Source organism: Athene cunicularia (genome assembly GCF_003259725.1).
Source record: "Athene cunicularia isolate RWA chromosome 1 unlocalized genomic scaffold, athCun1 chr1_part2, whole genome shotgun sequence".
NCBI classification, from domain to species: Eukaryota; Metazoa; Chordata; class Aves; order Strigiformes; family Strigidae; genus Athene; species Athene cunicularia.
In genome coordinates this window covers 49,098,218-49,114,193 of record NW_020799092.1, presented here as the reverse complement: position 1 = coordinate 49,114,193, position 15,976 = coordinate 49,098,218, and the positions used below count along the sequence as shown (strand labels likewise).

The 15,976-nt window shown below is 36.6% G+C and overlaps 1 protein-coding gene across 1 annotated transcript; it reads right to left on the bottom strand.

The window, feature by feature from the left end:
* Nucleotides 1–415: 415 nt before the first annotated feature.
* On the bottom strand, nt 416–15,970 carry SLC38A2 (solute carrier family 38 member 2). Its single transcript, XM_026867641.1, has 15 exons — nt 15,845–15,970; nt 15,455–15,536; nt 15,215–15,330; nt 12,040–12,113; nt 11,849–11,941; nt 11,572–11,653; nt 8,471–8,553; nt 7,418–7,476; nt 7,148–7,288; nt 6,290–6,369; nt 6,092–6,192; nt 5,595–5,719; nt 4,746–4,890; nt 4,532–4,629; nt 416–3,791 (listed from the first exon to the last, which is right to left on the bottom strand). Exons 1-15 carry the CDS (start codon nt 15,961–15,963, stop codon nt 3,693–3,695), a joined length of 1,497 nt encoding a protein of 498 aa, XP_026723442.1. The 5' UTR covers nt 15,964–15,970; the 3' UTR covers nt 416–3,692.
* Nucleotides 15,971–15,976: the final 6 nt, after the last annotated feature.

Below are 15,976 nucleotides of genomic sequence, written 5' to 3'. Positions count from 1 at the left end.
ATTTTTACAGATGGTTATTCTTCTCCTGGAGATTCAGTTGCAGGAAAATGGCACAGGATTTTGGCAACATACACATAAACAAGACCTAACACATTGAGTCTTGTCTCCAGATACGCCTGTAGTGCAAAAAATGACATAATACAGGCATATTTAATAATAAATATTCAATAAGTGACATAATACAGGCATACAGACATAATCTCTCATTTTCTTTAACGTCCAGACTTGTTGTTTAATCTTGTAGTGTCATAAATGTTGTAAATTGTGTACTTAGCTGTATGCTATATTTCCCCCCCCCTTTTTCAAAGTGATCATAACCAAGTATAAACATACATGAAATTACAGATAGACTTTCAATACCATCTTTAAAAGAAAATCCTTCAAATGGCTCTCCCCAAAAAACACCACACCGTTGTTTAGGATTACCTATTTATTTATTTCAGTTAAAACAAACATACAATGTTTCATTGAAACTGTGTTGCACTCCCTGCCAACAACTGTAGCTAGACTGTTGGCCTCTAACAATACAGGGGGTATTTACATATGTACATGGAGGTACCGTAGGATGCCTGAATTTGGTGGCCTAACAATTATGTCAGATCATTAAAGTTGTTAACTTGCTGCATTCAGGAAATTGTAACATCCATGGTAAGTTTTAGAAGAAAAGTATACATGAACCTGAACAATGCTTTTTATGGACCCAAGTGACTCCTGTGTTTATTGCAACATATACATTTGTAATAAATACAATCTTAGTGTTTTCTTACACACTTCAGGTGTAACACATCTCTTCCATTTTTGTAAGCATTACACGTCACTGTAAGAGAATCTTTCCTTTGACAGTCGTTATACAGATGTACAACATAAACAACTTCTTGAAATGATGTAACAATCAGTAATGAGAGAGGAATATATACATAAATCCTGGATTCCAAACCTACATTATATACATTATACTTACAGTATATACACACATACAATTTATGTACATAGACTATCATAAATATTGAAAAATAGGTTTAGTTTTAATGGATTAATGTTTTATAAATAACATGTTACATTTATGACTGAAATATCATGGAAGACAATAATGTCTAACTGAGGTGACAAAACAGTGGTTTAATACTGAAGCTGCTCTTTTAGGTGGTTTGTAATGTAGGTAACTTTAAGCAGACGGGTTTGAAAAAAAAAAACAACAAAACCAATAAATCTTATGTTGGAAATCAACCCAGCCAAGTGGAACTCAACTGTTGCAGGTGGAGAGCCAGTCATCAAATAATATAAACACATAAATGTAAAATGTGGAAATTGCTACATTCAGAGAATTAAGTGACATGTGTGATGCATTATGAGGTGTCACCACAAACATCTTCCTCCTCTCTGGCTGCTGAGAAGGACTGTGTAGTAACTCCTCATTTTGCCACCTTCCTCTACTATGGTTACTGAGAGAAAGGAAGCTATTTCTCAGTTTTTCTTTCTTTCTAAATGCTAGCAAGGGAAATGCTTCATCCCTTATGTGCTACAAATTGCTCGAAGGTAGACAACATTTTAATCCTCTTCTACCTTTCTATGTTTGTGGAAAGGAAGAAGAAAAGCTGCCAAAGTACCGAGGCGGCAGGTGCTCAGCACTTCTGTGGGGATCAGGTTACACGGAATAGTTAGCCACGGATGTACAGGACCTGAGGCAGAGAAGTACCTAAGAAGCATTTGTCAGTGCTGACTCCAGGATCGTTAATTGCCAGTTGAGTACCACCGAACTAATAATACAAACAACACAAGAGGAATCTAACTTCTCATTACAGTTTTACACTACAGACTTAGTGACTAGTACTTACAGTCATGCAGAAATATCAATACAAAATACCTGCAGTTCTTTTTCATAGATTTTAAATGGCTGGGCAGAGATTGACATTATCTGCCAAACAGTGACTATTATTTCAATTTGTTCCTGATTAATTCTACAAGAGCAAAAAATCTCAGGCACTGTTTAATCAATGGATTACAGGCCCTTACTTGTTCCCTCTGACACCATGACTTAGTGGAACTTTGTAAATCAGATTTTTAAAGCATCATGTCAGATGGAGACAGTTGACCACATTGCCATGATTATTTCATTAATAATCTCTATCTAGGCTTTTGTACCCAATATTGTTGTGTTTGAGAACCTCTTATAAGCCAAGTATGCTGTTATACAAGTGTTATTTCTCTTCAACCTGGGATAAGAATGAAAGAGTAAACATGCACTAGAAACAAAACAGCTAATCACAACCATACAGCACCTGTTTCATCAGCTAGCTAGCTAGGGCTCATAAGAAACTTACCTATTTCTGAAGCGAACAAGTTCATACTTGAGATGACTATCCAGCCTATGAGGTTATCTTTAATGCTACTATACAGTATAAATCGTAAGAGGAATCCCAGTTGCGTATGTGAAGAGAGTTTGTACCAAGCATGAAATACTGGTGCAGTTACTTTGTAGATTCAACTCAGAAACAGAATAGTCAAGTAATTCAAAATCCAATAATGGATGAGTAATTTGAGAAATACTGTACAGTTTTTGAGTATTATACAACTAGTAAACTACATTAGGACCTTTTCATTTTCCTAGAGTGTTTTGAGATAGATTGGACAGGAAAAAAAAAACCCCAAACATTGCTACAACTGACAGTGGACCTTATTAATAAGGAGAACTCCAGAAGGGAGTTTTGTATTAATGGCATCGTATGCTCCAGTGCCATTCAGTTTCTATCTACAACAGGAAAAAAACATAAAAGCAAAAACCCCCAAACCCTGTTTTACTCAATTGCACTATTGAGTACCTCAAGAAGGGAAATGTCAATGCCATCTTTATGATTTCTAGGTTAGCTAAGGTTTTCTCAAATGTACCCATTCTAAAGGGTGGATTTTTTTTAAAGCTTGAAAATTGGGGTTTCCACACCATTTTTGGGAACTATGGTAACTCTAATTACTTAAGTAAGCTGACAAATGATTTTCAGGATTATTTTCACACTACTTTGAGATAAGTGAATTTCATGGGAAACATTTATAGTTTGAGAATTTTGACTTGGTTAATTTTCGGTTTTGGTCATTAGAAGTTTTCTTTTAAATAAGTTTCTTCTAATTATGCCTCTACAGAAAGGCAAACTAGATTTAATTTAGGCCACTGATTAAATATTTTTATGAGCACTTCTACGTTATTTTTTATTCTTTTTAGAAAAATGTTTCTTAAAGTCAAAATAGTGCTTTTGAGGTCCATAAGAATTTTTGGTACAAAAAATAATAGTGTTTCTCTCTCTCTCATTGGTTATTTAAACACTTTGCTGTAAATTAAAGAGTTATTTCTCACATCAAATGGTTCCATTAGGCACATTCAAGTAAAATAACAAAATATCCAAGTAACAATGACGAAAGCCAAACATGGCTTGATAAATGTCTACAGAGAGTTCTGTCCATTCTCTGGAATGGAATAAAGTTGTCACTTCCTTCAGCCAGACACTCATGTGGTTTGATGTTAATATCCACTTCCATCATGCAGAACAGTTTCTTAAAGACAGAGTTCAGGTATTCTACAATCAGAAGAACCATCAACAAAGAATCTGCATTTTAAAGGAAGCTGAATAGCTCATTTTCATTCTCAGTAGGTATCTGAGTGAACACTGGCATTCGAAGTGGAGTACTGAAGATTAAACCAGTTAATGGCCATCAGATGCAACATTCTGGGTCCAGTCTAGAATAATCAGTGTCATACACCCAGTCATCACAAGTATACCACTCAGAAAGAAGAACGCAGCCTGAAAAAAGAAAACATAAAAGAACTATTTCAGATTCTGCTACTACACCCATAAAGTCATGCCCTTTTATGGCACAAATGCCACTGTTCATGGAGGACAAAGTAAAAGAGACAAGAGATCACAGTGAGCAATGAGGAGCTAGGTATCTTTCTCATATTTATGGTCCTTTTCCAAACAAAAAAGTACATTTCTGTATAGCAGATGTCACTATCAACTGAGGGAATGTAGCTGCTGATACAGGTCAGGTTGTGCTACTGCGCTGACTTGATTCTGACTCAGATTTGACTCTGAGTCAGTATGCCCAAGATCAGTAAGAGCACCGCAATCAATCAGGATGACCCAAAGGGTCAGTGGAGGTCAACTTTTATGGGGTAAATTACAAAAATAAATCTTGAAAGAAAATTTAAAGGAGAACAACAAGATTTTTTTTAGTATAGTTTTTAAGGGTAATCTGTTGAAATCTGGTTCTTATCAGCAACAGAATAATCCAACTTTTGTTGAGAATGTGGGGTGAGGAGGGGTGAGAGATGTCACTGGAGTGAACTGAGCCTTGTGATGGCTGTTCTCCTCCCTCTGAGTACCTATGCAATTCCCACATGTTAACTACGGTAACATGAAACGCCAGTTCACTGACTAGCTTCACCAGGACTTCAGAATTCTTAAACTGTGCAGAAGTAAACTGTAGTTATTGCTCTGAATTAGTAAGCAAGTATAATTATTAAGTATTTGTCTATACATACCCCAATCTTCTGCACTGACTTCATTGGTTCCTTCTTCACTAATTTGATATAGAAGGCAGAAGGAAGTATAAAGATCAGCATGGCAGCCGCAGATGCACCTGATTGAAAAAGCATAGAAATAAGTATTCATAAAGAGGTAAATAAAACTTAATTAGATCGGAACTGCATTTTTTGAGATTTGAAAGACTACTTGAATTGATGTGAAAATGCTTACCGATGAATCCAAAGATGTCTCGAATAGTAGGGACAAAAATAACAAGCACGTTGGTAAATGCCAGAAGAGCAACTGTAATGGAACAATGACGCCACCATCTAAACTCTTTCCCTGCCCACAACAGCTGGGTGATGGAACTGCGGATCTTTTGAAGAGGGAGGGAAAAAAAAAAGTTTAGTCTTCATTGTGGAAGTCAGTAACTGTCACCTGAATTAGACTTTCTTTCTGCAAGTGTTTTAACATACCTTTCCTGAACACTTCATATTTTAATAAAAGTTGAAACATAAGATTTTTTTTTTTTTTTTTTGTAATTTACTTCCTGTACTTGAGGGGCAGCTCTGTGTTTCTGGTCTATTTTCAGTGATTTAGATTTTCAAAGCACAACCAGTAACGGAGAAAAAGCAAGGAAAAACATCTGTCTTAAACAAAAACATAATCCCAGGGATTTTTGGAACATCTAAGGATGCTGCTCAACAATATACACCTAAATGGCCAGAATTCATATTCACAATGTACTTAAAAAAACAGACTGACTTTCATAAGCTCATAACACAATAGTGCAAGTACTTTTATAAAGGGGCAATCTGTTCCACCTCCCCAGTTAAACCATACTAGGAAAACAATATAACTGAACATATTAGTATCTACTGCTTTGTAAATGCTATTTCTTTAATTTATTTGAATTAACAATATAGAGATATTTCATCAAGTTTTTTAGAACAATTTTCCTTTTTCAGGTACAAAAAAAATTCTATAAATTAATAAATGGGAGTTGCCAAATCAGTAAATAACTGCAGCAGGACAAGTGATGAAAATAAAAGAAGGTAGTAAAATTAATAAATTACTTACTGGGAAAATAACTACAGGGACAGTAAGGGTTACAGCCATAAGTACAGCGAGACGCACAATAAGGAGAAGAACATCAGCACCCAAATAAGCAGAGTAGGTATGAAGCAGTTCTGGTTCGACTCTTCCTATAAAGAAAACAGTATTTTAATAACAAGATAGTCAACATACTTCTGAGACAACTGCTTCTGCTCTAAATCCTAATCAAATTTTACAGTTACAGCAATATGAATTAGCTCCTGTAAGCAAATCTCCATTTCACAAAGGGCTGACTTGGAGGCACTGAATCTATTTTAATCCAGTTTTAATCCTCTGCCTCAAGCCTAATTCTACTACTGATCTCCTTTTGGGTATGCACTTATGAAAGCATTAAAAAAACCCCCAATAAACAGTGTATATTTAGAACCCACAGTAAATGCTTGCTTGTTCTAACTTAAAAATAATACTGTGGTTTTGCAGAACATAATTAATTTCAGGTAAGGAGAGAAGGCAATATTCACCATAAAATGTCAGGTACCCAAAGAGAGCAGCCAATAAATACATGAGGAACATGGCAAAAAATGATACATAGGACACATTCATCATTCTTTTACGGCTTCGGCTGTAAGTAAAAGAAAACATTGTTAGTAATGAGAACATACTCTTTTATACTACTTCTGTTTGTTTAGCAAAATTACAGACTTATATCTAACATTTACCTTTTCAGTTCTTCATAGATAGGAAGAATTGCAGGATGGCAGACAAAAGAAAATGTTAGGATTGGGACAGCATAGACAGTCTGAAAAACAGAAGTATCTTTCTTAAGTACCTCAACAGACATTAGAAATTTAGTTTTAAAAATTTATCAGTAGATTTTGCAGTTTTGATTTAGGCATCAGGTTAGGTTTTGATAATTACTAGCTATTCTTTACTACTGAAACTTTGGCAAAAATTAAACCGAGTTCATATTTTCTTAAACTTAGACCCGGAGGTACCAAACACTCTCAAATCTTGCTCAAGTCTATGTTGAGTTGAATGCATTTGCATTCAGAATTGTGTTCTGCATCTCACAGGCTTAAGCCATTACAGCCTTCTTGGTACTGACTATTACACATACTTATTCCCCAAGTGTGGGGATTCAACACTATAATTGGGAGCATTCATGAGTCAAGACTTTGTGACTGGGAACTTAGTTTATTCCAAACCCTGGCATACATTTCCCATTCACATGCTTTTACTATTTACGTTATCTTCTTCTGCAATTTACTTCTTAAAATCCATTACTAACTTACTTGAGAAAGCTTGAGAAATGCTGTGCTGAAGAATCAGAGATGCATTTACAACCAGTTATCTCAGGCAGGCACCTCAAACTCCTCTAATTTCTGTATATTTGGAGTGTGGAAACACCCAGTCTACAGGAGGTAAACAGTGCCTAACTCTACTGGAACAGAAAGCTGTAGCACAACCCAAGTTTACAGCTGGGCAAATACTTGAAGGAAAAAGGACCTAATTTATCTGTTATGTATTTAGTTTCTCTCAGTTATTTTCAACATAGAGTCTGATTTTTAGTCAGTTACCTGAGAATTGAAGATGAAATATTTTGGCTTGCACACATCATCACTTGTTATGTTTTCATCTACCAGTGTCATATTTATTAATGTCATGTTAATGATGTCACTGTCCATAGGACAAGGAATCTGAAACATCTTCCAAATTACCTAGAAATAAAGACATGTATTTATTGTTACTTTGACTAACGCAGTATGTGAAATTTTTCAGAAACTGTGTTTAATTTCACTTTGAAACACAGTTTTACAAGCACTGGAAGTTTACAAGATTATACTTACAACTATTAGAAAGAAGACCATGCAAAGTAAGGAAAAGCCGCTAGTATAGCCCAAATATCCTGTGGTGAAGAAAGATAAAAAAATTTAAGGTACAATAAACAGAAACACCATTCAAGTAGTAACATTATGACAAAATATATTCTGTCAGTGATCTCTTAAGATTGCCATTTTCTTAGTGTTACATAGAACAAGTTAATTATTCATTGACTCTCTGCTAATCTCAACCCAGATCTCAAAGTTCTCCAAAATATATTAGGGTCGGTACATACAGTGAGCCTGTAATATATATAACTTTATAACTTAAACAAAAAAACCCCTACACCAACAATTATGTGAATGGTTTATTACAGACTAAGAATAATTATAGGATTAATTCTAATAGAATGCACTATGAGGTAACTTAGCCTTTTCTTATCTGTTCTTATTGATTCGCTTATTTGTACAAAGTAGTAATTTGTGAAAGTAATTCACATCGAGACTCTCAGTTAACAAGGTTCCACTACAGGATTCTCTGAACAAGCAGTGTGTGAACTGAATTATTCACATATATCACCGAATTACAGCCACTTCAGATAAAGCATCTGGTATGAATATTCTGCTGCTGCTTGAGATCTAAAATGAAAAAGGTGACTTCTATTTACACTGTAAAGACAATTTAACTGGCAAGGGCTAGCATCCCTTTTCTTTTAAGACTGTTATAGGATAGCTAATAGCATTATACTATTTCACTACTGACCAAAATGGGCCAAACTTTGTGATAAGAACACAAACAGGAAGTTGCTGTTGAGCCTTGTTCTAAAAGCTACTCTACCTATTGTCCTTCCATCTTCCACAGACACATCTGTAACTTAAAGATACCTGTCTTGATTATTTTTTTTTCCCCTTTTTTTAAGTAGACTGACAGCAACTACCTAAACATTGATTAGTCCCAAGAGACAAGTTTAGAGACAGCTGTTCATTCACATAGTACTTAAAGACTCAAAACACTGTATCAACCCACTTCCCCACAGTATTTTCAATGCATTCTTATTTCCATTGTAGCCTACTGCTTACCTAAATTTTTCAGTAAGGACAGAGGAAGAATGAGGATGACAGACACCAGCAGCACTAAATAGTCGCCGTTAAGATACCATTCTCTGCATGAAAAAGGTAGTATTTGTAAGTAACCAAAGTATTTAAAAATTATGACATCTGCAGTTTAGTCTTTGATCGTATATTCTCCTATAACATATTGCTTCTTAAAAAAAATGCAGTACCTGATGTCACAAAGGATTAGCATTCAACTTACTATATGGACCTAAAACCCTAAAATACCTTCTTATCTCACCCAAAACCTGCATTGTGCCTTTCCTTTAGTGTCCTTTTCTAAAATTAATATGCATCTGGAAGTCAGAAGACAGGAAAGTAAATCACTGGGCAGACAAAAATGCCAACTGGGATAAATCACAGAAAAAAATAGCAGTTTGCTTAAATGTTGGTTCTCAACTCTCCAGATGTTTTAGAATACTGCAGGGCCCCAGCAGGGTGGTGATACACTTTTAATGGAAATAAAATTCTGCTGGGTACCCTGTGGGGGTTAAAGAAAAACAGGTGCAGGGCTGGAGTTAAGGTAGTAGCTCAAGCCCACTGGCTGAGAAAACTCCAACAAGCACTGGAAGTCTCTTGGAGGCATGTTTAGTCCCTTTCGGTAGGGAAACCACGGTAAGAACCTCAATAGTTCTTTTTCCTTTGGATCATTTTTGCCTTTTATTCCATAAGAAGCAGCAGCTATTTTTTGACAAAACACTTTAAAGTGTTAGAACATCTTCCTTTGAAGCACATAAAAACAAAGTTAGATCTAACTAACAGAACAAATGACCTTGAGCTTTTTAATCATGGCAGAGTTACTGCTCTCTTCATCTGTCCTACAGGATCAACCTATATGCTTTAAGCAATTAAAAGTAACACTAAGCATTTATTCCCAAATATTATTTTATATCCTGTTATGGTATCATGTAATAGTATTTATTTTAAAATGGACTGTATACTATTCAGGTAAAGAAAGAAGAATTAATGACCTAATTGGAAATTTGTGCATTCACACGCAATTGCTGAATTATAAGCCTAAATATGGCAGTGGAACTATGGAATAACTTTTAACAGACTTGCTCTGGATTTATGTAGTAAATGCAAAACCACTTTGGTCATCTCTGTCCCCAGTTTTATCTGGGATAACTAAATGTAGAAAATTATTTTACAAAGTTTAGATGTGTATGACATTCACATCACGTGCTTTTTGTTGTCTTTTTTTTTTTTAAATGTAGTAGTCTTGTGGTAAATTAAAAAGAAATCACAGCACAGAGATTCCTTGCATTTGATACAGTTATAAGAATGTGCACTGTTACCGTGCATGCCCCACATGGAGACCATCAGGACTTCAAATCAAGAACTTAAAAGTTTTTCTGTGCTGAATGGGATTGCACAGCTCTAAAATACAGCTGAGCATTTTAAAAACTGCTTAACTAATTTTAATAATGGAGTTAGCATTTATAATATTGTCTCAGAATTCCAGAGTATCTTCTACAGTAAGCATTATTTTGGGACATTTAAACAGGTAAGTGCTTACATTTTAGGCACCAGGCTGCCAGAGTGGAATCCATGCCAATGGTAGCCACCCAGACTCCCCTAAGCAATGCATAGAGAGAGTCAGTTAAATGGGGTCCACAATTGCCAGAGCACCCAGTAAAGTTTTACTTTAAATCAGTGTACAGCTACCTAGTACCAGCCAACATGAAAACACTTAAGATACAAATCTCAGTTTCTTAATTTTGTTTGCCAGATTTGCAGAGCAGCAGCTGTATTCAGTGAGATTCACAGTCTTTAACTTTTCCTCTTGAACTGCAACCGATTTTGTATTCTTCTCTGAAGATGGGACAGTTAAAAATACTTGCCTCCAAGCCCCCTCATAAGTACTGGCTGCTCCAGGGACTTTCTTAAGAAGTGGAAAATAAGGACTTAAATTCAGCCAAAGGAGCAACCTTCCCAGAAATTTGTAAACATTACACTACTAAGTAAATGGGGTGGGTGCATTGTTCGAGTACATTAAAAAAAAAAAAAAAAGAAAAAAGAAAAAAAAAAGATGGCTAGCACTGTTGTCATGACAATTATCTATCAGCAAGCTGTATGAACACCACCAAATGGCTTGAACCCCTTGGGGAACACAGGCAGAAAAATGCCTACCTTCTGAACTCAGGCTTAGGTGTAAGTTGGAGTCTTGAGCTGCTCAGCCCTCTCAAGACTGGGACACTTCAGGACAAGGCACAGAAGTACAACTCTGAAGAGTGAGATTTATAGCACTTAACTCTATCCATCTGAAGTCAGGCATCTTGTTTTAGACAGCTGTTTTCACACAACCTCTTAATACAGAGTGATATGTTAAATTGTTCTTTGGAGATGTCCAAGAGGTGTCTAGGCCAGGTGCACTGAACTGACCATTATGGAGGATCACCACTTTCCACTGATTATACAAAGATCAGAGTAATGATGAGCTCAAAATCTAACTTTCAGATGGTATGGTTAGGTAAAATGAACCCTATCCAAGGCACCCACTTTTAAAGCCACTATGGAGTCAAGATGTCTCCAGGGCTAAATGGCAACACATCCACCGTTTTAGTCTTGGGCATATAAACTCTGTTAAGAGTTCAATGATTAGTCCCCACGTCTTTTTAAGAACTGTTCCTTAAGACATTCATAATGTAACTGCACCTTAAGCCTTGTATTTAATCACTTCCCACAACATTAACACTAGGAAACTGAAATAATCAGTCGGAATAAGAAAAAAAAAAAAACCAACCCAAACCAACCATAACGACATTTACCTTTCCTTATCGAGAGTATGTACTGACTGGTACATACATTAACACTTACCTGATGTTCTTTAGAGAACAGCTTTCTGTAATATGATGCGATACCTGTATTTTTCTACCCTTTTCCCAGGACAGGCTGGATCTAAATGAAGTGGAGCACTCAGGGGAAGGGCAAACTTCCTGTATCTCTGTCTGAGTAAGAAGCTACCCTATGGTGTACCAAACGTGGTCTTCATGTGAAAATATATACAGTCTCCGTATTTGTTTCTCCTAATAAGTTTCTCTGATGAGGAGAGTTCTAACACCTACCCTGTGGTCTCTTCGATGTTCATAAATGTCTTGATGACCAATGGTAACTCATATTTCACTATGAAGAGGTAGCTTGACATAGCTGTAGGTGAATAACATCATAGATCATTACAAATATAGAATATGCCACAAGATGCAAGAATCACATAACATGTTTCATAACTTCACTTGAACACAAGCAGTTAATGAACACATGTTGTGTGAAAAAAAAGTCTCCAAGAGTAAGTAGGGAACAATTACTATTAACAGTACAGGCATTTTAAGATCTTGTCCTCACCTCCAATGTTCTGCATTGTAATTGATCCAGAAGCAGCAAGTTTTCCAGCCATACCAAATGCCTTCATTCCCAGCTGTTCATACAATAAAGATCCTAAAAGAAAACAAAATAATCCATTGAAAGGTGTGTTTCACAAAGATACCATATGAAACAAATATCCTATGTTTATAAAACAGTAAAATTTGCTATACCTCCTTCGTTGGCAGTCTTCAAAAGGAGATGCACTGAATACAAAGAAAATATTGAGACAAACAGCAGGAGTATCCTGGGGGGGGAAAACATGCACATTTTTAATAGCCATAAATGACTTATTGTAACCTTATTAAAAGGCAGATCAAACATAAAAATGAATTGTATTAAAATAGCTTGGAAAAGCCTGTAGATTCTAAGGCCAGCTAAAAGCATTCTGAAAACCCAATTAATGTCTAGTTTAGAAAGGGTTTTATACTAAAATGCACTTCAGAGGCATACAGAGTCTAGTGTTGCCTTAAACAACGCTTATATTTAGTGTAAAGTGGCATAAGCACTGACAGTCCATTATAATTGGCTATTTGATATAACAAAGTATCAAAGGAAATATTTTTTTGTATTATTGACACTATTTCTCCTGTCTTCCTATTCTTGTTCAACAATGTCTCATGTATCTATTGAGCATCCAGTTGTGACTAATTGCAGCTAAAGTGAAGATTATCTCTTGGTATTAAAAAAAAAATCATTTTTTCAGCTTAAACCTGCATTAAGTCTTTTTTAATGTAAAGATGAAACTGCAAAAGCCTTGAAGAACTGACTGAAAATTCAAACGCATTGAGAACTGTGTCTTCAAATAGAAATACATATTTATTATAATTTTTAAAAATAAAGAATACTTTATTTGCTCAAAAGTTACTCTTCATGTGTGCTTACATGGGAATTGCTAGTGGCTTGTTTATATTCCCCGCAGCTTTTTCATGCAACATGTACTATTTCCAAAACCACATTTGCAACATCTAAAATTTGCATCTCTTGACAACAAATCTCTCCTGCAACAAATGCACTTGCTGAAGTGGCACACTAGGGGGGACTTCTCAACTGAAGAACAGAGTGGAAAATTACAATACATTCAGAAAAAACCCTGGCCTTTCTTATACCAATACAAGCATTCTGTTTTATAGGAAACCTAGGAATCAGCACATCTGCTCAAAAATGGCAAGCTCCACTTAAGAGTTCCCGTAGTTCTCTTTACATTTCCTTTTGTGTTATCTTTAATGTTGGTGAAATTAGTAAACACAACAGAAAGAAATGGAAACAAGAACATCCGAGAAAAGCTTCACAGGTCTGTACAAGGAATTCAGGAAGCTTGTGTTACTGTGCTGACTGAACACCAACATGTGCACACAAATAAATCTCTGTATTTCTGATAGGTAGAGACTCGCCAGGATTTAATTCAGCCATCAACTAGAAACAGCAGAGTGAGATGTGCAAGGGTTACATTTCATTAAAACAGCACAGATCCTGGACCCCTCAATCCTAACCTTGAATGGCTGCCTACAGTGTTGACAAGATCAGTCAGCAAACTCATCTCAAAGCTCAACTCAGTTGCTGGTTTCCAGACCGTATCATTCATTTATTTAATGCTGACACAAGTGACAAGTCACAGCACAGACACAAGTGACTTCACACAGTCTTTGAAGAAAATACTGCCTTAATCAACTGCATCTGAATCTGTAACCTAGTTATTAAAGGATGTCTGTAATGCCCACAGTGCCATCATAAATCCTCGGTATCAGTGACTGACTGTTTTCCTGCCTTGGAACGATATAAACTACACTAAGTTTGGAAAGGTAACAAGCTAGTTTATCTTTCAATGAGTACTAATGCAAATAGATCTGAATGCAGTACCTGGAAATGAAAGGTAACTAAATGACCTCAGCACCCAATTGTTAGATTAACCATTTCAAGCACTTTTCTTCAGAAAGAAGGACACCCATTACATGCAAACCTCTTCAAATATCTAACCTTAAGTTCTTTTTTCCTCTCCTCAGAGATGTTCTAATGTGCATTACACTGATTATCTTACATGTGCTGCAGAACATCTTTGGAGCATGAAACTGATGTGTAGAGAGAGAAAGTATCTATTGCTTCTGAATTAATGCTGTTAAGTTGTTAATTCAGTTTAGCATAATCTAAGTAAGTGAAAGTCTTAGCAAAAAATTAATAAATCATTATATATTTAAACCAAAATCCTTTAGATTAAACTTTACACATTGGCAGTTTCCTCAGGAAACTTGAATGCCACCCTGATACACTGTGAAATATCTGGAAGTAAATCTGACCTACAACTTTCCGGAAATCTGACAACAGAGTAAGGCAAATTTTGAACGACATGTTACTATTCACATGAACATTCAGCACATTTATCTATTTCCAGGATAAACCCACAAATCCCTTTAAACATATCCATGGATTCCCATTTGCACGCAGTCACCGATATTACATGTTGTGTGAGTTGAACTGCCTTCAGTATACAAAAAATGTATTTTCCCAAGACATTCAGGAGCACTGTGCATAACTGTTTCCGCATGCCATTTTGAATTACATTACTACAGTCTTGTCTTGAAAGCTTTTGCCAATGAAGACATGCCAATAAAGATATGCTGATTTTTACACATCCCTCCCCTGAAGGGAGACAGCAACTTTTAGAAGTATAGCTGAAACCAGTTCCCTGAATTGAGTAAAAGCTTAGCAATAGAAAGGACTTCTTGATTGGTGTAAGCACATAGTACCTCCCTGGGCACAACTACTTCAGCTGAGGAAAAGACCACATCCCTGATTGGTAGGATTGGGCCACTGAAATTTTTAAGAGTAGACAAGGCCAGACTTGCAAGAGAAAAGTAAAACAATTCTCTTCCACCTACACTTTTCTTCTAATTCTCTATAATCTGATGCTGTACTTTTTCTGCAATTGTGACTTCCACCATCTGAAAAGTTTCTGTGGTCGTTAATTTCAGTCCATGAACTCTGAAGGAAAAAGCTAACACAGAGTTGAGTCTGTTAAGTAGCACCTCTCTTTTCCACTTGGATAATGGAATTTTCAAGGGAAATCTTTCAGTTATTCACAAAAAAACTACAGCTAAGTAAAGAAAAATTCACAGTAAAATGTTTTGTGGATTGCAGAATTTGCAAGGAGGTAGTTTAATTTTTTCAAGTCCTTCTGAATGTATCACAATCTCTTAATTTAAAACAAGCCATAAATCCTAAAACGGAATTCTGCACCTATGCCTATGACTGGGTGTTTTGTAAAATTCATATTCTTCCCTGAAGTATTTTTCCGTTATTCGTTACACAGCAGAAAGATTATTTATTTTTTAGAAACTGAAAGATACTTACACAAAAAGAGCAATTCCAGTGTTAGCCATGGCATAAGAAAGACCAAGGATGCCACTACCCACAATAGCATTGCTCAGATTAAATACTGACATTCCAAAGGAAGTAGTACCCGGATGCTGAGAAAAGGGAGACAGGTAAGGATTAATGGAAAGTTCTTACTTACTTCAGAATTAAAACAAACATAAATTTGTCAAGAAATCATTTGTTTTCGTTTTTGAAACGTCATTGCTATGTACTTACATATTGAGTCTCGTATTTCTTCTTTCCAAGATTGGAGTCGAGCAAAAAATTTTGATTTTCTGGATCAATATCCGCATAGTGGCTGTAAAAATCATTGCATCATTAGCGAGTATCGGGGACGACCTCCCCATTCACTTCCCGTTTAGTATCTCCGATCCCCCTCAAAGGGAAACGGGAAAACCAACCGAACGACCCCAAAAGGAGGTGTGTGTGTCGTCGTCGTCGTCCGTCCCCGTCCCCCCCGTCCCCCCCCCGTCGCCATGCCGTGTTTACGTCCGCGGTCGCTTCAGTGTCCCTGTCCCGCCCGCCAGCGTGCGGCAACCCAGGCCCCAGGTGAAGCGAGGGTGGGCGGGTGCCGCCCGTCCCTGCGGGACAGCGAGGCGCCCTCACCTCTTCATGGCAGCCGGCTTGGTGGGGTAGGGGTAGCTGAAGTCGTTGCTGTTGGAGCTGTAGCTGCTGCTGTCCTCGTCGGGGGAGATGTTGAACTTGCCCATCTCGGCGCTGCTCATGGCGGCGGCGGGG

Bases quoted from the DNA above. Each gene is read 5' to 3' on its own strand.
- SLC38A2 (XM_026867641.1), bottom strand. From the start codon at position 15,963: ATGAGCAGCGCCGAGATGGGCAAGTTCAACATCTCCCCCGACGAGGAC. The intron at 11,942-12,039 runs GTATAGCAAATT...GTTTTCTTTTAG, and splicing joins GAAGACTGCCAACGAAGGAG to GATCTTTATTGTATGAACAG. The intron at 7,477-8,470 runs GTAAGCAGTAGG...TCTTCACCACAG, and splicing joins GTCCTTACTGAAAAATTTAG to GATATTTGGGCTATACTAGC.